Source organism: Oncorhynchus kisutch, linkage group LG10, assembly GCF_002021735.2.
Source record: "Oncorhynchus kisutch isolate 150728-3 linkage group LG10, Okis_V2, whole genome shotgun sequence".
Lineage (NCBI taxonomy): Eukaryota > Metazoa > Chordata > Actinopteri > Salmoniformes > Salmonidae > Oncorhynchus > Oncorhynchus kisutch.
In genome coordinates this window covers 8,142,228-8,166,351 of record NC_034183.2, presented here as the reverse complement: position 1 = coordinate 8,166,351, position 24,124 = coordinate 8,142,228, and the positions used below count along the sequence as shown (strand labels likewise).

Sequence of the window (24,124 nt, the reverse complement as noted above, 5' to 3'; positions counted from 1 at the left end):
AACAGGAACTGATGGGGATCCATAATAAACCCCAGGAAGAGTAGCGCTGCCTTGGCAACAGGAACTGATGGGGATCCATAATAAACCCCAGGAAGAGTAGCTGCTGCCTTGGCAACAGGAACTAAAGGGGATCCATAATAAACCCCAGGAAGAGTAGCTGCTGCCTTGGCAACAGGAACTAATGGGGATCCATAATAAACCCCAGGAAGAGTAGCTGCTGCCTTGGCAACAGGAACTAATGGGGATCCATAATAAACCCCAGGAAGAGTAACTGCTGCCTTGGCAACAGGACTAATGGGGATCCATAATAAACCCCAGGAAGAGTAACTGCTGCCTTGGCAACAGGACTAATGGGGATCCATAATAAACCCCAGGAAGAGTAACTGCTGCCTTGGCAACAGGACTAATGGGGATCCATAATAAACCCCAGGAAGAGTAGCTACTGCCTTGGCAACAGGACTAATGGGGATCCATAATAAACCCCAGGAAGAGTAACTGCTGCCTTGGCAACAGGACTAATGGGGATCCATAATAAACCCCAGGAAGAGTAACTGCTGCCTTGGCAACAGGACTAATGGGGATCCATAATAAACCCCAGGAAGAGTAACTGCTGCCTTGGCAACAGGACTAATGGGGATCCATAATAAACCCCAGGAAGAGTAGCTGCTGCCTTGGCAACAGGACTAATGGGGATCCATAATAAACCCCAGGAAGAGTAACTGCTGCCTTGGCAGGAACTAATGGGGATCTATAATAAACCCCAGGAAGAGTAGCTGCTGCCTTGGCAACAGGAACTAATGGGTTCCATAGTAAACCCCAGGAAGAGTAGCTGCTGCCTTGGCAACAGGAACTAATGGGGATCCATAATAATCCCCAGGAAGAGTAGCTGCTGCCTTGGCAACAGGAACTAATGGGTTCCATAATAAACCCCAGGAAAAGTAGCTGCTGCCTTGGCAACAGGAACTAATGGGGATCCATAATAAACCCCAGGAAGAGTAGCTGCTGCCTTGGCAGGAACTAATGGTGATCCATAATAAACCCCAGGAAGAGTAGCTGTTGCCTTGGCAGGAAGTAATGGGGATCCATAATAAACCCCAGGAAGATTAGCTGCTGCCTTGGCAACAGGAACTAATGGGTTCCATAATAAACTCCAGGAAAAGTAGCTGCTGCCTTGGCAACAGGAACTAAAGGAGATCCATAATAAACCCCAGGAAGAGTAGCTGTTGCCTTGGCAGGAACTAATGGGGATCTATAATAAACCCCAGTAAGAGTAGCTGCTGCCTTGGCAACAGGAACTAATGGGTTCCATAGTAAACCCCAGGATGAGTAGCTGCTGCCTTGGCAACAGGAACTAATGGGGATCCATAATAATCCCCAGGAAGAGTAGCTGCTGCCTTGGCAACAGGAACTGATGGGGATCCATAATAATCCCCAGGAAGAGTAGCTGCTACCTTGGCAACAGGAACTAATGGGGATCCATAATAATCCCCAGGAAGAGTAGCTGCTGCCTTGGCAACAGGAACTGATGGGGATCCATAATAAACCCCAGGAAGAGTAGCGCTGCCTTGGCAACAGGAACTGATGGGGATCCATAATAAACCCCAGGAAGAGTAGCTGCTGCCTTGGCAACAGGAACTAAAGGGGATCCATAATAAACCCCAGGAAGAGTAGCTGCTGCCTTGGCAACAGGAACTAATGGGGATCCATAATAAACCCCAGGAAGAGTAGCTGCTGCCTTGGCAACAGGAACTAATGGGGATCCATAATAAACCCCAGGAAGAGTAACTGCTGCCTTGGCAACAGGACTAATGGGGATCCATAATAAACCCCAGGAAGAGTAACTGCTGCCTTGGCAACAGGACTAATGGGGATCCATAATAAACCCCAGGAAGAGTAACTGCTGCCTTGGCAACAGGACTAATGGGGATCCATAATAAACCCCAGGAAGAGTAACTGCTGCCTTGGCAACAGGACTAATGGGGATCCATAATAAACCCCAGGAAGAGTAACTGCTGCCTTGGCAACAGGACTAATGGGGATCCATAATAAACCCCAGGAAGAGTAACTGCTGCCTTGGCAACAGGACTAATGGGGATCCATAATAAACCCCAGGAAGAGTAGCTGCTGCCTTGGCAACAGGACTAATGGGGATCCATAATAAACCCCAGGAAGAGTAGCTGCTGCCTTGGCAACAGGACTAATGGGGATCCATAATAAACCCCAGGAAGAGTAACTGCTGCCTTGGCAACAGGACTAATGGGGATCCATAATAAACCCCAGGAAGAGTAACTGCTGCCTTGGCAACAGGACTAATGGGGATCCATAATAAACCCCAGGAAGAGTAACTGCTGCCTTGGCAACAGGACTAATGGGGATCCATAATAAACCCCAGGAAGAGTAACTGCTGCCTTGGCAACAGGACTAATGGGGATCCATAATAAACCCCAGGAAGAGTAGCTGCTGCCTTGGCAACAGGAACTAATGGGGATCCATAATAAACCTCAGGAAGAGTAACTGCTGCCTTGGCAACAGGACTAATGGGGATCCATAATAAACCCCAGGAAGAGTAACTGCTGCCTTGGCAACAGGACTAATGGGGATCCATAATAAACCCCAGGAAGAGTAACTGCTGCCTTGGCAACAGGACTAATGGGGATCCATAATAAACCCCAGGAAGAGTAACTGCTGCCTTGGCAACAGGACTAATGGGGATCCATAATAAACCCCAGGAAGAGTAACTGCTGCCTTGACAACAGGACTAATGGGGATCCATAATAAACCCCAGGAAGAGTAACTGCTGCCTTGGCAACAGGACTAATGGGGATCCATAATAAACCCCAGGAAGAGTAGCTGCTGCCTTGGCAACAGGACTAATGGGGATCCATAATAAACCCCAGGAAGAGTAGCTGCTGCCTTGGCAACAGGACTAATGGGGATCCATAATAAACCCCAGGAAGAGTAGCTACTGCCTTGGCAACAGGACTAATGGGGATCCATAATAAACCCCAGGAAGAGTAACTGCTGCCTTGGCAACAGGACTAATGGGGATCCATAATAAACCCCAGGAAGAGTAACTGCTGCCTTGGCAACAGGACTAATGGGGATCCATAATAAACCCCAGGAAGAGTAACTGCTGCCTTGGCAACAGGACTAATGGGGATCCATAATAAACCCCAGGAAGAGTAACTGCTGCCTTGGCAACAGGACTAATGGGGATCCATAATAAACCCCAGGAAGAGTAGCTGCTGCCTTGGCAACAGGACTAATGGGGATCCATAATAAACCCCAGGAAGAGTAACTGCTGCCTTGGCAACAGGACTAATGGGGATCCATAATAAACCCCAGGAAGAGTAACTGCTGCCTTGGCAACAGGACTAATGGGGATCCATAATAACCCCCAGGAAGAGTAACTGCTGCCTTGGCAACAGGACTAATGGGGATCCATAATAAACCCCAGGAAGAGTAGCTGCTGCCTTGGCAACAGGACTAATGGGGATCCATAATAAACCCCAGGAAGAGTAACTGCTGCCTTGGCAACAGGACTAATGGGGATCCATAATAAACCCCAGGAAGAGTAACTGCTGCCTTGGCAACAGGACTAATGGGGATCCATAATAAACCCCAGGAAGAGTAACTGCTGCCTTGGCAACAGGACTAATGGGGATCCATAATAAACCCCAGGAAGAGTAACTGCTGCCTTGGCAACAGGACTAATGGGGATCCATAATAAACCCCAGGAAGAGTAACTGCTGCCTTGGCAACAGGACTAATGGGGATCCATAATAAACCCCAGGAAGAGTAACTGCTGCCTTGGCAACAGGACTAATGGGGATCCATAATAAACCCCAGGAAGAGTAACTGCTGCCTTGACAACAGGACTAATGGGGATCCATAATAAACCCCAGGAAGAGTAACTGCTGCCTTGGCAACAGGACTAATGGGGATCCATAATAAACCCCAGGAAGAGTAACTGCTGCCTTGGCAACAGGACTAATGGGGATCCATAATAAACCCCCAGGAAGAGTAACTGCTGCCTTGGCAACAGGACTAATGGGGATCCATAATAAACCCCAGGAAGAGTAGCTGCTGCCTTGGCAACAGGACTAATGGGGATCCATAATAAACCCCAGGAAGAGTAGCTGCTGCCTTGGCAACAGGACTAATGGGGATCCATAATAAACCCCAGGAAGAGTAACTGCTGCCTTGGCAACAGGACTAATGGGGATCCATAATAAACCCCAGGAAGAGTAACTGCTGCCTTGGCAACAGGACTAATGGGGATCCATAATAAACCCCAGGAAGAGTAACTGCTGCCTTGGCAACAGGACTAATGGGGATCCATAATAAACCCCAGGAAGAGTAACTGCTGCCTTGGCAACAGGACTAATGGGGATCCATAATAAACCCCAGGAAGAGTAGCTGCTGCCTTGGCAACAGGAACTAATGGGGATCCATAATAAACCTCAGGAAGAGTAACTGCTGCCTTGGCAACAGGACTAATGGGGATCCATAATAAACCCCAGGAAGAGTAACTGCTGCCTTGGCAACAGGACTAATGGGGATCCATAATAAACCCCAGGAAGAGTAACTGCTGCCTTGGCAACAGGACTAATGGGGATCCATAATAAACCCCAGGAAGAGTAACTGCTGCCTTGACAACAGGACTAATGGGGATCCATAATAAACCCCAGGAAGAGTAGCTGCTGCCTTGGCAACAGGAACTAATGGGGATCCATAATAAACCTCAGGAAGAGTAACTGCTGCCTTGGCAACAGGACTAATGGGGATCCATAATAAACCCCAGGAAGAGTAACTGCTGCCTTGGCAACAGGACTAATGGGGATCCATAATAAACCCCAGGAAGAGTAACTGCTGCCTTGGCAACAGGACTAATGGGGATCCATAATAAACCCCAGGAAGAGTAACTGCTGCCTTGACAACAGGACTAATGGGGATCCATAATAAACCCCAGGAAGAGTAACTGCTGCCTTGGCAACAGGACTAATGGGGATCCATAATAAACCCCAGGAAGAGTAGCTGCTGCCTTGGCAACAGGACTAATGGGGATCCATAATAAACCCCAGGAAGAGTAGCTGCTGCCTTGGCAACAGGACTAATGGGGATCCATAATAAACCCCAGGAAGAGTAGCTACTGCCTTGGCAACAGGACTAATGGGGATCCATAATAAACCCCAGGAAGAGTAACTGCTGCCTTGGCAACAGGACTAATGGGGATCCATAATAAACCCCAGGAAGAGTAACTGCTGCCTTGGCAACAGGACTAATGGGGATCCATAATAAACCCCAGGAAGAGTAACTGCTGCCTTGGCAACAGGACTAATGGGGATCCATAATAAACCCCAGGAAGAGTAACTGCTGCCTTGGCAACAGGACTAATGGGGATCCATAATAAACCCCAGGAAGAGTAGCTGCTGCCTTGGCAACAGGACTAATGGGGATCCATAATAAACCCCAGGAAGAGTAACTGCTGCCTTGGCAACAGGACTAATGGGGATCCATAATAAACCCCAGGAAGAGTAACTGCTGCCTTGGCAACAGGACTAATGGGGATCCATAATAACCCCCAGGAAGAGTAACTGCTGCCTTGGCAACAGGACTAATGGGGATCCATAATAAACCCCAGGAAGAGTAGCTGCTGCCTTGGCAACAGGACTAATGGGGATCCATAATAAACCCCAGGAAGAGTAACTGCTGCCTTGGCAACAGGACTAATGGGGATCCATAATAAACCCCAGGAAGAGTAACTGCTGCCTTGGCAACAGGACTAATGGGGATCCACACAAATACAGTAAATAGACACATAGTGGTAGAGAAGAAGGCAGATCCACTGGGTACAAAACCACTGAGGAGAATTCCAGTCCATTCATTCTATAGTAATACATTGACACAGGACCACAGACAGTGGCTTGCGAAAGTATTCACCCCCCTTGGAATTTTTTCTATTTGGTTGCCTTACAACCTGGAATTAAAATAGATTTTTTGGGGGTTTGTATCATTTAATTTACACAACATGTCTACCACTTTGAAGATGCATAAATATTTTTTATTGTGAAACAAACAAGAAATTAGACAACAACAAAAATATAACTATTCACCCCCCCCCCAAAAGTCAACACTTTGTAGAGCCACCTTTTGCAGCAATTACAGCTGCAAGTCTCTTGTGATATGTCTCTATAAGCTTGGCACATCTAAGCTGGGATTTATGCCCATTCTTCAAGGAAAAATTGCTCCAGCTCCTTCAAGTTGAGTCGGTTTCTGCTGGTGTACAGCAATCTTTAGGTCATACACCAGATTCTCAATTGGTTTGAGGTCTGGGCTTTGACTAGGCCATTCCAAGACATTTAAATGTTCCCCTTAAATCACTCGAGTGTTGCTTTAGCAGTAGGCTTAGGGTCATTGTCCTGTTGGAAGGTGGAATCCCCATCCCAGTCTCAAATCTTAGGAAGACTGAAACAGGTTTCCCTCAAGAATTTCCCTGTATTTAGCACCATCCATCATTTCTTCAATTCTCACCAGTTTCCCAGTCCCTGCCGATGGTGTTCTCGGGGTGATGAGAGGGGTGTGGCTAGCGCCAGACATAGCGTTTTCCTTGATGGCCAAAAAGCTACATTTTAGTCTCATCTGAACAGAGTACCTTCTTCCATATGTTTGGGGAGTCTCCCACATTCCTTTTGGCAAACACCAAACATGCATGCTTATTTTTCTCTTTAAGCAATGGCTTTTTTCTGGCCACTCTTCCGTAAAGCCCAGCTCTGTGGAGTGTATGGTTTAAAATGGTCCTATGGACAGATACTCCAATCTCCACTGTGGAGTTTTTCAGATCCTTCAGGGTCATCTTTGGTCTCTTTGTTTCCTCTCTGATTAATGCCCTCCTTGCCTGGTCTGTGAGTTTTGGTGGGTGGCCCTCTCTTGGCATGTTTGTTGTGGTGCCATATTCTTTCCATTTTTTAATAATGTATTTAATGTTGCTCCGTGGGATGTTCAAAGTTTCACATATTTTTTTTTACCCAACCCTGATCTGCACTTCTCCACAACTTTGTCCCTGACCTGTTTGGAGAGCTTCTTGGTCTTCATGGCTTGCTTGGTGGTGCCCCTTGCTGAGTGGTGTTGCAGACCCTGGGGCCTTTCAGAACAGGTGTATATATATTGAGATCATGTGACACTTAGATTGCACACAGGTGGACTTTATTTAAATAATTATGTGATTTCTGAAGGTAAACTATAGTATAGTTCAAATCTACTGTAGTCACTGACATGAGAAGAGAATAGAACCGCTCACCTAAAATAACAACACTTTGATGACAGGGTAGGGAGGGGAAGGGAGGGGGAGGGAGGTGTAGGGAGGGGTAGGGAGGGGAAGGGAGGGGGAGGGAGGTGTAGGGAGGGGTAGGGAGGGGAAGGGAGGGGTAGGGAGGGAGGGGAAGGAAGGGGGAGGGAGGTGTTGGGAGGGGTAGTGAGGGGAAGGGAGGGGTAGGGAGGGAGGGGAAGGAAGGAAGGGGGGGAGGTGTAGGGAGGGGTAGGGAGGGGAAGGGAGGGGTAGGGAGGGAGGGGAAGGAAGGGGGAGGGAGGTGTAGGGAGGGGAAGGGAGGGGTAGGGAGGAGAAGGGAGGGGAATGGAGGGGAAGGGAGGGGTAGGGAGGGAGGGAAGGAAGGGGGAGGGAGGTGTTGGGAGGGGTAGTGAGGGGAAGGGAGGGGTAGGGAGGGAGGGGAAGGAAGGAAGGGGGGGGAGGTGTAGGGAGGGGTAGGGAGGGGAAGGGAGGGGTAGGGAGGGAGGGGAAGGAAGGGGGAGGGAGGTGTAGGGAGGGGAAGGGAGGGGTAGGGAGGAGAAGGGAGGGGAATGGAGGGGGAGGGAGGTGTAGGGAGGGGAAAGGAGGGTAGGGAGGGGAAGGGAGGGGGAGGGAGGTGTAGGGAGGGGTAGGGAGGGGAAGGGAGGGAGGGGAAGGAAGGGGGAGGGAGGTGTAGGAGGGGTAGGGAGGGGAAGGGAGGGGTAGGGAGGGGAAGGGAGGGGAATGGAGGGGGAGGGAGGTGTAGGGAGGGGAAAGGAGGGGGAGGGAGGGGAAGGGAGGGGAGGGAGGTGTAGGGAGGGGTAGGGAGGGGAAGGGAGGGAGGGGAAGGAAGGGGGAGGGAGGTGTAGGGAGGGGTAGGGAGGGGGAGGGAGGTGTAGGGAAGGGAAAGGAGGGGTAGGGAGGGAAGGGAGGGGGAGGGAGGGTGTAGGGAGGGGAAAGGAGGGGTAGGGAGGGGAAGGGAAGGGAAGGGAGTGGAAGGGAGGGGTAGGGAGGGGAAGGGAGGGGAAGCGAGGGGTAGGGAGGGGAAGGGAGGGGTAGGGAGGGAAGGGAGGGGAAGGGAGGGGTAGGGAGGGGAAGCGAGGGGTAGGGAGGGGAAGGGAGGGGTAGGGAGGGGAAGGGAGGGGAAGGGAGGGGTAGGGAGGGGAACATTTGTTACTATCATCTCTCTGTTGTTTCTCTGCTAAACAAAGCATTTGCATTCTACTAGCTAACTGTTCATCTGCCATCCCTCTCTCTCTCTCTTTCTCTCCATCCCTCTCTCTCTCTCCCTCTCCATCCCTCTCTCTATCTCTCTATCTCCCTCTCCATCCCTCTCTCTCTCTCTCTCCATCCCTGTCTCTCTCTCCATCCCTCGCTCTCTCTATCCCACTCTCTCTCTATCCCACTCTCTCTCCATCCCCCTCTCTCTCTCTCTCTATCTCTCTCTCCATCCCACTCTCTCTCCATCCCCCCTCTCTCTCATCCCACTCTCTCTCTCTCCATCCCTCCCTCTCTCTCTCATCCCACTCTCTCTCTCATCCCATTCTCTCTCCATTCTCCTCTCTCTCTCCATCCCACTCTCTCTCTCCATCCCTCTCTCTCTCTTCATCCTTCTCTCTCTCTCTCCATCCCATTTTCTCTCTCCATCCTACTCTCTCTCTCATCCCATTCTCTCTCTCCATCCCTCTCTCTCTCTCTCTCCATCCTACTTTCTCTCTCCATCCCTCTCTCTCTCCACCCCATTCTCTCTCTCCATCCCACTCTCTCTCCATCCCATTCTCTCTCTCTATCACTCTCTCTCCCCATCCTATTCTCTCTCTCCATCCCATTCTCTCTCTCTATCACTCTCTCTCTCCACCCCATTCTCTCTCTCATCCCACTCTCTCTCCATCTCATTCTCTCTCTCTATCACTCTCTCTCTCCAACCCATTCTCTCTCTCCATCCCATTCTCTCTCTCCATTCCATTCTCTCTCTCCATCCCACTTTCTCTCTCATCCTACTCTCTCTCCATCCCTCTCTCTCACCATCCCTCTCTCTCTCTCTCCATTCCACACTCTCTCTCCATCCTACTCTCTCTCTCATTCTACTGAGAGAATGGGTTGGAGAGAGAGAGTAGGATGAGAGAGAGTGTGGGATGGAGAGAGAGAGAGGGATGGAGAGTGGGATGGAGAGAGAATGGGTTGGAGAGAGAGAGTCCGGTACGTCCTGTGTCCCCTCCTCGCACTCGCCCTGAAGAGCGTGTCACCAGTCCGGTGCCACCTGTACCGGCTCCACGCATCAGGCCTCCAGTGTGCCTCCCCAGTCCGGTACGTCCTGTGTCTCCTCCTCGCATTCGCCCTGAAGAGCGTGTCACCAGTCCGGTGCCACCTGTACCGGCTCCACGCACAAGGCCTCCAGTGCGCATTCACAGTCCAGAGCTTCCGGCGACGGTCCACGGTGCGGAACCTCCTGCAACGGTCCACGGTGCGGAATCTCCAGCGACGATGTCCAGTCCAGGCACGGTGTCCAGTCCAGCTCCAAGGCCGGAGCCTTCCTCTGCGCCGATGTCCAGTCCAGGCACGGTGTCCAGTCCAGCTCCAAGGCCGGAGCCTTCCTCTGCGCCGATGTCCAGTCCAGGCACGGTGTCCAGTCCAGCTCCAAGGCCGGAGCCTTCCTCTGCGCCGATGTCCAGTCCAGGCACGGTGTCCAGTCCAGCTCCAAGGCCGGAGCCTTCCTCTGCGCCGATGTCCAGTCCAGGCACGGTGTCCAGTCCAGCTCCAAGGCCGGAGCCTTCCTCTGCGCCGATGTCCAGTCCAGGCACGGTGTCCAGTCCAGCTCCAAGGCCGGAGCCTTCCTCTGCGCCGATGTCCAGTCCAGGCACGGTGTCCAGTCCAGCTCCAAGGCCGGAGCCTTCCTCTGCGCCGATGTCCAGTCCAGGCACGGTGTCCAGTTCCGCTCCAAGGTCGGAGTCTTCCTCTGCGCCTGTGTCCAGTCCAGACACGGCGACCAGCCCAGCTCCAGGACCAGAGCCTTCCTCAGCGCCGATGCCCAGTCTAGGCATGTCGTTCAGCCCGGCACCATGGTCGGATCCGGGGTCTGGGGGGGTGGGAGTGGAAACGACCCACACTGGAGCTGCCAGCGACACTAGTCATCCCCCCCCCCAACCCTCCCATATGGTTTCACGTTTTGCGGCCCGCACCTTTGGGGGGTGAGGGGTACTGTCACGTCACGAGGGGGTGTTCTAGTTTAAAATTTAGATGTTGGTGTTTTGGTTTGGTTCCCAATTAGAGGCAGCTGGTAATCGTTGCCTCTATTGGGGATCATATTTAAGTAGCTTTTTCCCAGCTGTGTTTGTGGGTTATTGTTTTGTGTTTGTGCACCACGTAGTCACGTTTCGTTGTTCGTTTATTGATTTATTGTTTTTCAAAGTTTCACTTTGAAATAAATATGTGGAACTCAACATCCGCTGCGCCTTGGTCTGTCTCTCCACACGATCGTGACACTCTCCATCCTACTCTCTCTCCATCCCTCTCTCTCTCTCTCATCCCACTCTCTCTCTCCATCCTACTCTCTCTCTCCATCCTACTCTCTCTCTCTGCTCATCTGCCTGTTGCTCTCTTTCTTTCTCTCCATCTCTCTCTCTGAATCTACCTCTGCCTCTCCCCCTCTCTCTCTGTTCATATCCCTCTCTCTCTCTCTTTCTCTGCCTCTCTGTCTCTTCCTTTCTGCCTCTATCCCTCTCTTCCCCTCTCTCTCTGTTCATATCCCTCTCTCTCCCCCTCTCTGCCCTCTTTCTCTCTGCAGTGCTGTGACACACTGGTCCTAATTGCTCTTTCCCCTCTCTGGTGGATAAATCCCAGCGTTATCTCTCAGGAATCCATGTCATCTCCAGGAGCCTGCCCTCACCGGCCAGATGTTAGAGTTGTTAGCATTAATGAGGCAATCTGGGATTGGAAAAGCAACAGACTGGTCAGCCCGGCACCGCTACTTGTTTTAGTAAATAGCTGAGTGATTGGACTCACTCTCAAATTCATAGACAGTCAAAGCTATGGATGGATGGACTGACCCTATAGTTTTTCAACCATGTTTTGAAGCTATACAGTATTTGCAAACAATGAAGTAAAACAAGTTTATAATATGGGTTATGATGCCGTACGACCGTTAAACTAAAGCTCATGAGGCATGTATAAGTTATATTCTTCAGCAATCAATGGCAATTTATAATTAATTTGAAAGTCAAAATTTTTTGATCCGAATCCCGGATTGCCCCTTTAACCTCTCTGCTCTGCTGCACTCACCACTCTGCTGTCTGTCTGCCACTGTTACAGGACAGGGACGAACAGCTGGTCGGCCGGCCCAAAAAACAGACAGTACTTTACTGCCACTAGCCCTGTTGGACACTCCACATCCACCTGCTGCCCAGCTAGAACCACTAGCCCTGTTGGACACTCCACATCCACCTGCTGCCCAGCTAGAACCACTAGCCCTGTTGGACACTCCACATCCACCTGCTGCCCAGCTAGAACCACTAGCCCTGTTGGACACTCCACATCCACCTGCTGCCCAGCTAGAACCACTAGCCCTGTTGGACACTCCACATCCACCTGCTGCCCAGCTAGAACCACTAGCCCTGTTGGACACTCCACATCCACCTGCTGCCCAGCTAGAACCACTAGCCCTGTTGGACACTCCACATCCACCTGCTGCCCAGCTAGAACCACTAGCCCTGTTGGACACTCCACATCCACCTGCTGCCCAGCTAGAACCACTAGCCCTGTTGAACACTCCACATCCACCTGCTGCCCAGCTAGAACCACTAGCCCTGTTGGACACTCCACATCCACCTGCTGCCCAGCTAGAACCACTAGCCCTGTTGGACACTCCACATCCACCTGCTGCCCAGCTAGAACCACTAGCCCTGTTGGACACCTTGTGGTCCACACAGGAATCAAACCTAAAACCTTGTGGTCCACACAGGAATCAAACCTAAAACCTTGTGGTCCACACAGGAATCAAACCAACAACTTATTTATCTGATGCTTTCAGCAAATAGGACAAACAGGTGGAATGGCAGTATTATAAGTACATCTCTCTCTCTCTCTCCTTGTCCCAGGGGGGCTGATGTTTATGTGGGTAAGGTGGAGAGAGGTCAGAAAGTACAAGAGAGGCCGAGAGAAGAGTTCCAGGGCAAAGTGGGGGGAAAAAGTGATTTAAAATAGATGAAAAGAAGCTTAGATCAATCAGAACAGAAAGGGATCATAACTGTGCTGGATACTTATCTGTGATGTTCTCTCTCTGCAGACCAGACAGAGACACAGACAGAGACAGAGACAGAGACAGAGACATAGACAGAGGCACAGACAGAGACAGAGACAGAGAGAGAGACAGAGAGAGAGACAGAGAGAGAGACAGAGAGACATAGACAGAGGCAGAGACAGAGACAGAGACAGAGACAGAGAGGGATCTAAAGCTCCACAGCCCAAATCAACATTCATTCAGTCTGGTTGCCTAGTAGCAGGACCCCACCTATAGAAAGGAAGCTCAAAAGGCTGATCGGCAACCAACTCAGTAACGCTAACATTTCGATGGCTCTCTATCATGGCTCTCTATCATGGCTCTCTATCATGGCTCTCTATCATGACTCAGATATGTTCTTTGCACATGATCCTTTTCAGCACAGATCCAGCAACAACGGTGGATGTGTAACCAGGCCAGCTCAGTACAGCCTGGTTTGGCTCAACTCAGTTAAGTAGTGTGAAAAGCCCTTTAAATGTACCTTGCAGGGCGACATGTACAACATTTACCATAAACCTAATTGTAATCTGCCAGCGTGATTTCATTTGAAACTTTTCTTCAACAATGTGCCCCTCTATACCAATACCAATCTCTAGAACGAGATATGTTGATCTGCTGATCTGGTTCTAATGTTCATCTGTGTGGTTTGACCCAGCCAGATGTTCTGGTTCTGCTGTCTATCTGTGTGGATTGACCCAGCCAGATGTTCTGGTTCTGCTGACCATCTGTGTGGATTGACCCAGTCAGATGGTCTGGTTCTGCTGTCTATCTGTGTGGATTGACCCAGTCAGATGTTCTGGTTCTACAGTTCATCTGTGTGGATTGACCCAGCCAAATGTTCTGGTTCTATAGTTCATCTGTGTGGTTTGACACAGCCAGAGGGTCTGGTTCTGCTGTCTATCTGTGTGGATTGACCCAGCCAGATGGTCTGGTTCTGCTGTCTATCTGTGTGGATTGACCCAGCCAGAAGTGTGTGGAAGGTTCATGCCATAAATCAATCAGTTAGCCTAGATATGCACAAATGAAACTGAGACTGAGACCTAAATCTTTGCCTTGGAACACAGTGGAAATTTTGGTTTCCTCAAATTGAAAAGGATAATCATATAAGAAACAAAGTAGGTCCACAATACCAGTATTTCAAATAGTTTTTAGATGATTGTCACTCACAGTTATTTACAAAAGCAACTTCCGCACTAGCTACATCATCATGATGTCACTAACTACCCTCCCATCCTGAGACAGCAGTGGTAAGGTTTTACTCTAACCTCGTAACTACACTAACTACCCTCCCATCCTGAGACAGCAGTGGTAAGGTTTTCTCTAACCCCCTAACTACCCTAACTACCCTCCCATCCTGAGACAGCAGTGGTAAGGTTTTACTCTAACCCCCTAACTACCCTAACTACCCTAACTACCCTCCCATCCTGAGACAGCAGTGGTAAGGTTTTACTCTAACCCCCTAACTACCCTAACTACCCTCCCATCCTGAGACAGCAGTGGTAAGGTTTTACTCTAACCCCCTAACTACCTTCCCATCCTGAGACAGCAGTGGTAAGGTTTTCTCTAACCTCCTAACTACCCTCCCATCCTGAGACAGCAGTGGTAAGGTTTTACTCTAACCTCCTAACTACCCTCCCATCCTGAGACAGCAGTGGTAAGGTTTTACTCTAACCCCCTAACTACCCTAACTACCCTCCCATCCTGAGACAGCAGTGGTAAGGTTTTCTCTAACCTCCTAACTACCCTCCCATCCTGAGACAGCAGTGGTAAGGTTTTACTCTAACCTCCTAACTACCCTCCCATCCTGAGACAGCAGTGGTAAGGTTTTACTCTAACCCCCTAACTAGCCTCCCATCCTGAGACAGCAGTGGTAAGGTTTTACTCTAACCTCCTAACTACCCTCCCATCCTGAGACAGCAGTGGTAAGGTTTTACTCTAACCTCCTAACTACCCTCCCATCCTGAGACAGCAGTGGTAAGGTTTTACTCTAACCCCCTAACTACCATAACTACCCTCCCATCCTGAGACAGCAGTGGTAAGGTTTTACTCTAACCTCCTAACTACCCTAACTACCCTCCCATCCTGAGACAGCAGTGGTAAGGTTTTACTCTAATCCCCTAACTACCCTCCCATTCTGAGACAGCAGTGGTAAGATTTTACTCTAACCTCCTAACTACCCTCCCATCCTGAGACAGCAGTGGTGAGGTTTTACTCTAACCTCCTAAGTATCCTGACTACCCTCCCATCCTGAGACAGCAGTGGTAAGGTTTTACTCTAACCCCCTAACTACCCTCCCATCCTGAGACAGCAGTGGTAAGGTTTTACTCTAACCCCCTAACTACCCTCCCATCCTGAGACAGCAGTGGTAAGGTTTTACTCTAACCCCCTAACTACACTAACTACCCTCCCATCCTGAGACAGCAGTGGTAAGGTTTTACTCTAACCCCCTAACTACCCTTCCATCCTGAGACAGCAGTGGTAAGGTTTTACTCTAACCCCCTAACTACCCTCCCATCCTGAGAAAGCAGTGGTAAGGTTTTACTCTAACCCCCTAACTACACTAATTACCCTCCCATCCTGAGACAGCAGTGGTAAGGTTTTACTCTAACCCCCTAACTACCCTTCCATCCTGAGACAGCAGTGGTAAGGTTTTACTCTAACCCCCTAACTACCCTCCCATCCTGAGACAGCAGTGGTAAGGTTTTACTCTAACCTCGTAACTACCCTAACTACCCTCCCATCCTGAGACAGCAGTGGTAAGGTTTTACTCTAACCTCCTAACTACCCTCCCATCCTGAGACAGCAGTGGTGAGGTTTTACTCTAACCTCCTAACTACCCTCCCATCCTGAGACAGCAGTGGTAAGGTTTTACTCTAACCTCCTAACTACCCTCCCATCCTGAGACAGCAGTGGTAAGGTTTTACTCTAACCTCCTAACTACCCTCCCATCCTGAGACAGCAGTGGTGAGGTTTTACTCTAACCTCCTAACTACCCTCCCATCCTGAGACAGCAGTGGTAAGGTTTTACTCTAACCTCCTAACTACCCTCCCATCCTGAGACAGCAGTGGTGAGGTTTTACTTTAACCATATTTACCAAATAAACAAAAGTTATTTTTATTTATTAAGTAACACAATAAAATAACAACAAGGCTATATACAGGGGAGGGGGTACCGAGTCAATGTGCGGGGGTACAGGTTAGCTGAGGTAATTTGTACATGTAGGTAGGGGTGAAGTGACTATGCATAGATATTTAACAGCGAGTAGCAGCAGTGTAAAAAAAATAATGGAGGGGGTGGGTGTCAATTTAAATAATCTGGTTGCCATTTGGTTAATTGTTCAGCAGTCTTATGGCTTGGGGGTAGAAGCTGTTAAGGAGCCTTTTGGTGCTAGACTTGACGCTCCGGTACCGTAGAGAAAACAGTCTAGTCTTGGGTGACTGGAGTCTTTGACAATTTTTGGGGCTTTACTCTGAAACCGCCTTGTATAGGGGTCCTGGATGGCAGGAAGCTTGGTCCCAGTGATGTACTGGGCCATGCGCACTACCTTCTGTAGCGCCTGACGGTCAGATGCTGAGCAGTTGCCATACCAGGCGGTGATGCAACCGGTCAGGATGCTTTCAATGGTGCAGCTGTAGAACTCTTTGAGGATCGGGGGAGCCGAATCTCCTGAGTGGGAAAAGGTGTATTTGTGCCCTTCTCAAGACTGTCTTGGTGTGTTTGGACCATGATAGTTTGTTGGTGATGTGGACACTAAGGAACTTGAAACTCGCGACCGGCTCTACTACAGCCCTGTCAATGTTAATGGGGGCCTGTTCGGCCCGCCTTTTCCTGTAGTCCACGATCATCTCCTTTATTGTGTTAACATTGAGGGAGAGGTTGTTGTCCAGGCACCACACGGCCAGGTCTCTGACCTCCTCGCTGTCTCATCGTTGTCGGTGATCAGTCCTACCACTGTTGTGTCGTCAGCAAACCTAATGATGGTTGTTGGAGTCCTGTTTGTCCACGCAGTGTGGATGAAGAGGGAGTACAGGAGGGGACTAAGCATGCACCCCTGGGGGGCCCCAGTATTGAGGATCAGTGTAGCAGACGTGCTGTTGACTACCCTTACCACCTGGTGGCAGCCCGTCAGGAAGTCCAGGAACCAGTTGCAGAGGGAGGTGTTATGTCCCAGGGATCCTTAGCTTAGTGATGAGCTTTGTGGGCACTATGGTGTTGAACTCTCAGCTGTAGTCAATGAACAGCATTCTCACATAGGTGTTCCTCTTGCCCAGGTGGGAAAGGGCAGTGTGGAGTCCGATTGAGATTGCATCATCTGTGGATCTGTTGGGGCGGTATGTGAATTGGAGTGGGTCTAGTGTATCTGGGAGGATGCTGTTGATGTGAGTCATGACCAGCCTTTCAAAGCACTTCATGGCTACCGACGTGAGTGCTATGGAGCGGTAATCTTTAGGCAGGTTACCTTCTCTTCCTTGGGCACTGGGACTATGGTGGACTACCTAAAACATGTAGCTATTAGAGACTGGGTCAGGGAGAGGTTGAAAATGTTAGTGAAGACACTTTCCAGTTGGTCCGCGCATGCTTTGAGTACACGTCCTGGTAATCCGTCTGGCCTTGCAGCTTTGTGAATGTTGACCTGTTTAAAGGTCTTGCTCACACCGGCTACCGAGAGCGCTATCACACAGTCGTTCAGAACAGCTGGTGCTATCATGCATGCTTCAGTGTTGCTTGCCTCGAAGTGAGCATAAAAGGCATTTAGCTCGTCTGGTAGGCTCGCGTCACTGGGTAGCTCGCGGCTGGGTTTCCCTTTGTAGTCCATAATAGTTTTCAAGCCCTGCCACATCCGACCAGAGTCAGAGCCAGTGTAGTAGGATTCAATCTTAATCCTGTAATGACGATTTGCTTGTTTGATAGTTCGTCTGAGGGCATAGCGGGATTTCTTATAAGCGTCCGGATCCCGCTCCTTGAAAGCGGCAGCTCTAGCCTTTAGCTCGATGTGGATGTTGCCTGTAATCCATGTCTTCTGATTGCGGTATGTACATATGGTCACTGTGGGGACGACATCGTCGATACATTTATGGATGAAGCCGATGACTGAGGTGATATACTCCTCCGCGACATCTGACCACTTACGTATTGGGCGAGTCACTGGTACTTCCTGCTTTAGTTTTTGCTTGTAAGTAGGAATCAGGATAGAAATTAGGTAAAATTGATTTAAGTTTGCCTGCAATAAAGTCCCTGGCCACTAGAAGTGCTGCTTCTGAATGAGCATGTTCTTGTTTGCTTATGGCCTTATACAGCTGGTTGAGTGCAGTCTTAGTGTCAGCACTGGTTTGTGGTGGTCCATTTTTTTAAAACCTTTATTTAACTAGGTAAGTACTCTACCTCATGCGAGCAATATCTCAAGACTTCTTTAATAGGTACCGGAGTGCCATGTCTAGGTCCAAGAGGCTTCTAAACAGCTTCTACCCACAAGCCATAAGAGTCCTGAACATCTAATCAAATGGCTACTATTTGCATTGACGCCCCTGCTACTCTCTGTTATTATCTATGCATAGTCACTTTAATAACTCTACCTATATGTACATATTACCTCGACTCACCGGTGCCCCTGCACATTGACTCTGTACCGGTACCCCTTGTATATAGCCTCCACATTGACTCTGTACCGGTACCCCCTGTATATAGCCTCCACATTGACTCTGTACCGGTACCCCCCTGTATATAGCCTCCACATTGACTCTGTACCGGTACCCCCTGTATATAGCCTCCACACTGACTCTGTACCGGTACCCCCTGTATACAGCCTCCACATTGACTCTGTACCGGTACCCCCTGTATATAGCCTCCACATTGACTCTGTACCGGTACCCCCTGTTTATAGCCTCCACATTGACTCTGTACCAGTACCCCCTGTATATAGCCTCCACATTGACTCTGTACCGGTACCCCCTGTATATAGCCTCCACATTGACTCTGTACCGGTACCCCCTGTATATAGCCTCCACATTGACTCTGTACTGGTACCCCCTGTATATAGCCTCCACATTGACTCTGTACCGGTACCCCCTGTATATAGCCTCCACATTGACTCTGTACCGGTACCCCCTGTATATAGCCTCCACATTGACTCTGTACCGGTACCCCCTGTATATAGCCTCCACATTGACTCTGTACCGGTACCCCCTGTATATAGCCTCCACATTGACTCTGTACTGGTACCCCCTGTATATAGCCTCCACATTGACTCTGTACCGGTACCCCCTGTATATAGCCTCCACATTGACTCTGTACCGGTACCCCCTGTATATAGCCTCCACATTGACTCTGTACCGGTACCCCCTGTATATAGCCTCCACATTGACTCTGTACCGGTACCCCCTGTATATAGCCTCCACATTGACTCTGTACCGGTACCCCCTGTATATAGCCTCCACATTGACTCTGTACCGGTACACCCTGTATATAGCCTCCACATTGACTCTGTACCGGTACCCCCTGTATATAGCCTCCACATTGACTCTGTACCGGTACCCCCTGTATATAGCCTCCACATTGACTCTGTACCGGTACCCCCTGTATATAGCCTCCACATTGACTCTGTACTGGTACCCCCTGTATATAGCCTCCACATTGACTCTGTACTGGTACCCCCCTGTATAAAGCCTCCACATTGACTCTGTACCGTAACACCCTGTATATAGCCTCCACATTGACTCTGTACTGGTACCCCCCTGTATATAGCCTCCACATTGACTCTGTACTGGTACCCCCTGTATATAGCCTCCACATTGACTCTGTACTGGTACCCCCCTGTATAAAGCCTCCACATTGACTCTGTACTGGTACCCCCCTGTATAAAGCCTCGCTACTGTTATTTTACTGCTGCTCTTTAATTATTTGTTACTTTTATTTATTTTCTATTTTTAGGTATTTTGCTAAAAACTGCATTGTTGGTTAAGGGCTTGTAAGTAAGCATTTCAATGTAAGTTGTTGTACACCTGTACACCTACACCTGTTGTATTCGGCCTATTTGACAAATAAAATGTGGTTTGATTAGACATGGCACAGCAGCTGTTATCCTGAGACAGCAGTGGTAAGGTTTTACTTTAACCTCAAAACAACACATATCATTATGTCACAGCTTAAACTCACTTCAGAGCTGCGCGGACAGCTGGCATGATGACTGTGTAGTTAGCGTCCTGTCCTGATTTCCCACTCTCACATCATTTCAATCACTCTACAGTTGAGTTGTGAGTGGTTAGTGCCACCCTCCCCCCTCCTACCTTCCCCTGTCCTCCCCCTCCCTCCAAACACCCTCACATTAGACTAATTGTGTGGTCATAATCCCACCTGATGTGTGCTTCTAATATTTTGAACGGTCATGTTAACCTATTTTGATTACCCCATTTCAAAAAGCCCCGACCTAACTCTATCGGCCCGGCCTGCTGCACTCTCTCTCTCTGTGTAATCCGATGGCCTCACTAAATGATAAAAAAAAGTATAATTCAGAAGAGTGGAAAAACCCCACTGTATCTCACATCAGGACAGAAAGATAGGATACTACAGGCCAGTGTAAATGTCCTGATGTTAGAGCAGAGAGAGAGAGGGAATTCAAGGTTAAAGTGATACAAGAAAAAAAAACTGTTATGTGTGTGATGATGAAAAGATAGAATTCTGGAACAAACGGACTTGTTTCAGTGTTCCTTAAAGAACACACCTTCAGTTTGGAAATTCACTCCTCATTATATCGTCTCCCGTTTTGGTGGCTTCAATTGATTTTCCTTTGTAACTATAATATTGCTAAGATTCCTACAAAAGCATCTGCTTTTCATAGACAAGTGTTCATAGCGTGGTAATTAATATATAAACTTTTTTTTTTACACACACACACACACACACACACACGCCGTACACACACAAACACACACACACACACGCCGTACACACACAAACACACACACACACACACACGCCGTACACACACAAACACACACACACACACGCCGTACACACACAAACACACACACACAGGACTAGACATTTTGTGGACAAATGACATATCATTATTGAGCCAGAAAAAAAACTGAGCATAAAAGATCAGTGCTAGCAGTATTAGTGGGCTATGAATATGCATGCAAGCAGCATTAGTGGGCTATGAATATGCATGCCAGCAGTATTAGTGGGCTATGAATATGCATGCCAGCAGTATTAGTGGGATATGAATATGCATGCAAGCAGCATTAGTGTGATATGAATATGCATGCCAGCAGTATTAGTGGGATATGAATATGCATGCCAGCAGTATTAGTGGGATATGAATATGCATGCCAGCAGTATTAGTGTGATATGAATATGCATGCCAGCAGTATTAGTAGGATATGAATATGCATGCCAGCAGCACTAGTGAGATATGAATATGCATGCCAGCAGTATTAGTGGGATATGAATATGCATGCCAGCCGTATTAGTGGGATATGAATATGCATGCCAGCAGTATTAGTGGGATATGAATATGCATGCCAGTCGTATTAGTGGGATATGAATATGCATGCCAGCAGTATTAGTGGGATATGAATATGCATGCCAGCAGTATTAGTGGGATATGAATATGCATGCCAGCAGTATTAGTGGGATGTGAAAATGCATGCCAGCAGTATTAGTGGGATATGAATATGCATGCCATCAGTATTAGTGGGATATGAATATGTATGCCAGCAGTATTAGTGGGGTATGAATATGCATGCTAGCAGTATTAGTGGGGTATGAATATGACTGGAACTGCAAAATGAATATGCATGCCAGCAGTCAAATCTAAATACTGTATTTAAATTTGACTGGTATGTATCTTTGACCTTTACTTTGGACCAATTTCTAACCCAGTCAAGACCCAATAGTCAGAGGGTAGGGTACAATTAATCCCCTAAGAGGTTTTCTAATATGATCTAAGATATCCAAACAGTATATTTGTACTTTGATAACACGACAAACATGTATTTTCTTAGCCAAACTGAGCTTACACTTAGTCAGATAGTATATTTTTAAAATCATAATAGTGTATTGGATAGGATATGTAAACTCCGAGAGGCCTAATCTAACCAGACACAATCAATTAACCAATAGATCAATCAAATTGATCAACAATGATTGATACAGATTTTCTGAACAATTACCTAAAATCACTGTACGGATGAATGATCCAGAATCCTGCAGACTTCACACGTTCCCTCTCGTGCTCCACGGCCCTCTCGCTCCCCAACATTCTCAGAGAGAACTTGTTGACTCCTGGTTGTAGCATCGCTCCAAACTGCCGGTGCATGAAACCCGCCCGATACAACTGCTCTACTTCGTCTGGCATGATCGGTTCGGTTCCTTCTAACTTGATTAAAGTGGACTGATCGAAGACGGACGAGCGGCGGTGTGCGCTAGCACTGCGACCAACGGAATCCTGCGCTCCCTGTTCGGCCCCAGAACCAGTCTCTCCTCCGGGGTAACTCTCCTCGTTAGCGCCGGCGTCTACCTCGGGGATCAGCCTCCGCTGCTCCGCTGGATCTGACCCAATAGTGTGCTGACGAGTGATGGAAGAGCGGTTACCTCTAAAAAGGCGACAGTCCCCGTTTAAGTTGGTCTTAACGGCAAGGTCCGTTTCCAAGTCTCCAGCGGTTCCGCTCTTGGGGTCCCTGTCTCTGTTTCTCTTAGAGCTGCTGGCGGGGGAAGGAGATCCAGGAAGGAGAAGAGGCTTCAGCCTGATACCGGCACTTTTCTTGTTTGTGTCCTTGTCGCCACCACCGTATTCTCCTCCGTCGTCAATCATCACAGAGACAGAGCCTCTTTGGCCAATGTTTTGCGGCAAGCTGTACAGCCTTTTGCGCATGGAAGAATGAAACCTATCCATTATGGGTAGGCCTATTGAAGAAAGGATGATACAGACGCTCACTAGCCTGGGATAAAAAATAAAACGCGTTTGAAAATGAAACAAGAATATATGAGCTGTGATGATAACAAATCATATATTTCATAAACTCAAACGGCTCAGGATACCAAAAGCAGTGACGGCGTTCTGCAGCAGGACAGGAACAGGTCGAATCTTACTTGACACTTGGAACGTGCTGCTTCCTGCTCTCCCGGTTGCAACAGTTTGTACCGCTTCGGCGCGACGGTCATATTAGGGTGCATGACCAGTAAATCGATGAATGACGTCCAGGTATCCAGGTGTTTCTAAATCAGAGTGTTGCCTAGATGATGACAACAGATCGGGGTGCTGATGCTGCCTGCATGCTGACTGCTCTGAGCGTCGGACGTGCCAGCCGGAGACAGTGAGGATGGATGCTGGCTGGTGGCTAAACTGAGGTCCTCAATGACAAAGCATGATCACTCTTCTGATTCTCCTCCTCCCCAAATATTTATATCCCTGGCTAGCTTAGCTGTCAATAGGAAAAGAATGACACGCTTCCTTCCACGCAGTCAGTCAGTCAGTCCTCACCAGCTTGCATTCAAAGACCGCTGGCTGGTGTGTGTGCTGACATCACGGTTCCATCCCTGTAGTGCTCTCTAATAACGTGGATATTAATGGGGCTAATTTACCGGGTTGCCATAGGAGCGCTGCACGAGGATAGACAGGACAGCACATGCACTCAGCATCCCAGTCCAGGCAGGATTATGGAGGATATAATTTATAAACTCCCTGCGGTTGCTGATGACAGATTTTCTGTTGTTGTAAATGATAAACTATAGGCTACCCACACGCTAAACAGCCCATTGTCTGTAGGCCTATAATTGATCAGTTAAGCAATATTGACCATAATTATTGAAGCAAGTGCTACTTTCCACACTGCACTTTCATTGGTTTTAGATCCTGGGAAAAGTTATATGGTTGTATGCAGGTGACAACTATACAATGGTCAGAAGGTGTGGGGTCAATTCCATTCATTTCAGTCTACATACACAGGAAAATAGAGACATTTTGGAATTGGAATTTTCAGTTTACTTCCTGAATTCACTGGACTGAAATGGGATTGACCCCACCACTGCAGGTCATACAGAACTATAATGTCTGACTCAGCAAATGGCACCATATTCCACAGTGTGCTACTTTTTCAAAAGTAGTGCATTATATAGGGAATAGGGTGCCATTTGGGACTGGCACCTGAGAACACTGAAGAGTCTGTGGTGGTGTTATCCATGATGATTTCATTCCAGAGAAAGTATGCATCCCAAATGGTGCCCTATTACCTATGTACAGAGCATTCGGGAAAAGTATTCAGACACCTTGACTTTTTCCACATTTTCTTATGTTACAGCCTTATTCTAAAATGTTTTAAATATTGCCCCCCCCCCCTTCATCAATCTACACACAATACCCAATAATGACAAAGCAAAAACAGGTTTGTAGAATTTCTTTGCAAATTCAAAAAAATAAAAGAATAATGAAATATCACATTTATGTAAGTATTCAGACCCTTTACTCAGTACTTTGTTGAAGCATCTTAACAGTGATTACAGCCTCAAGTCTTCTTGGGTATGAAGCTACAAGCTTGGCACACCTGTAACTTTACCTACATGTACA

The 24,124-nt window shown here is 48.4% G+C and overlaps 1 protein-coding gene across 1 annotated transcript in view; it reads right to left on the bottom strand.

Annotated features, from left to right (window-relative positions):
• LOC109898259 (potassium/sodium hyperpolarization-activated cyclic nucleotide-gated channel 3-like) overlaps nt 1–22,652 on the bottom strand; it is a 61,692-nt gene extending 39,040 nt beyond the window's left edge. The window contains exon 1 of the mRNA XM_031833003.1: nt 21,732–22,652. Coding sequence (XP_031688863.1) covers nt 21,732–22,453 — 722 coding nt within the window. The 5' untranslated portion in view covers nt 22,454–22,652. The remainder of the gene's footprint in view (nt 1–21,731) is intronic.
• Between the last annotated feature and the right edge of the window lie 1,472 nt (nt 22,653–24,124).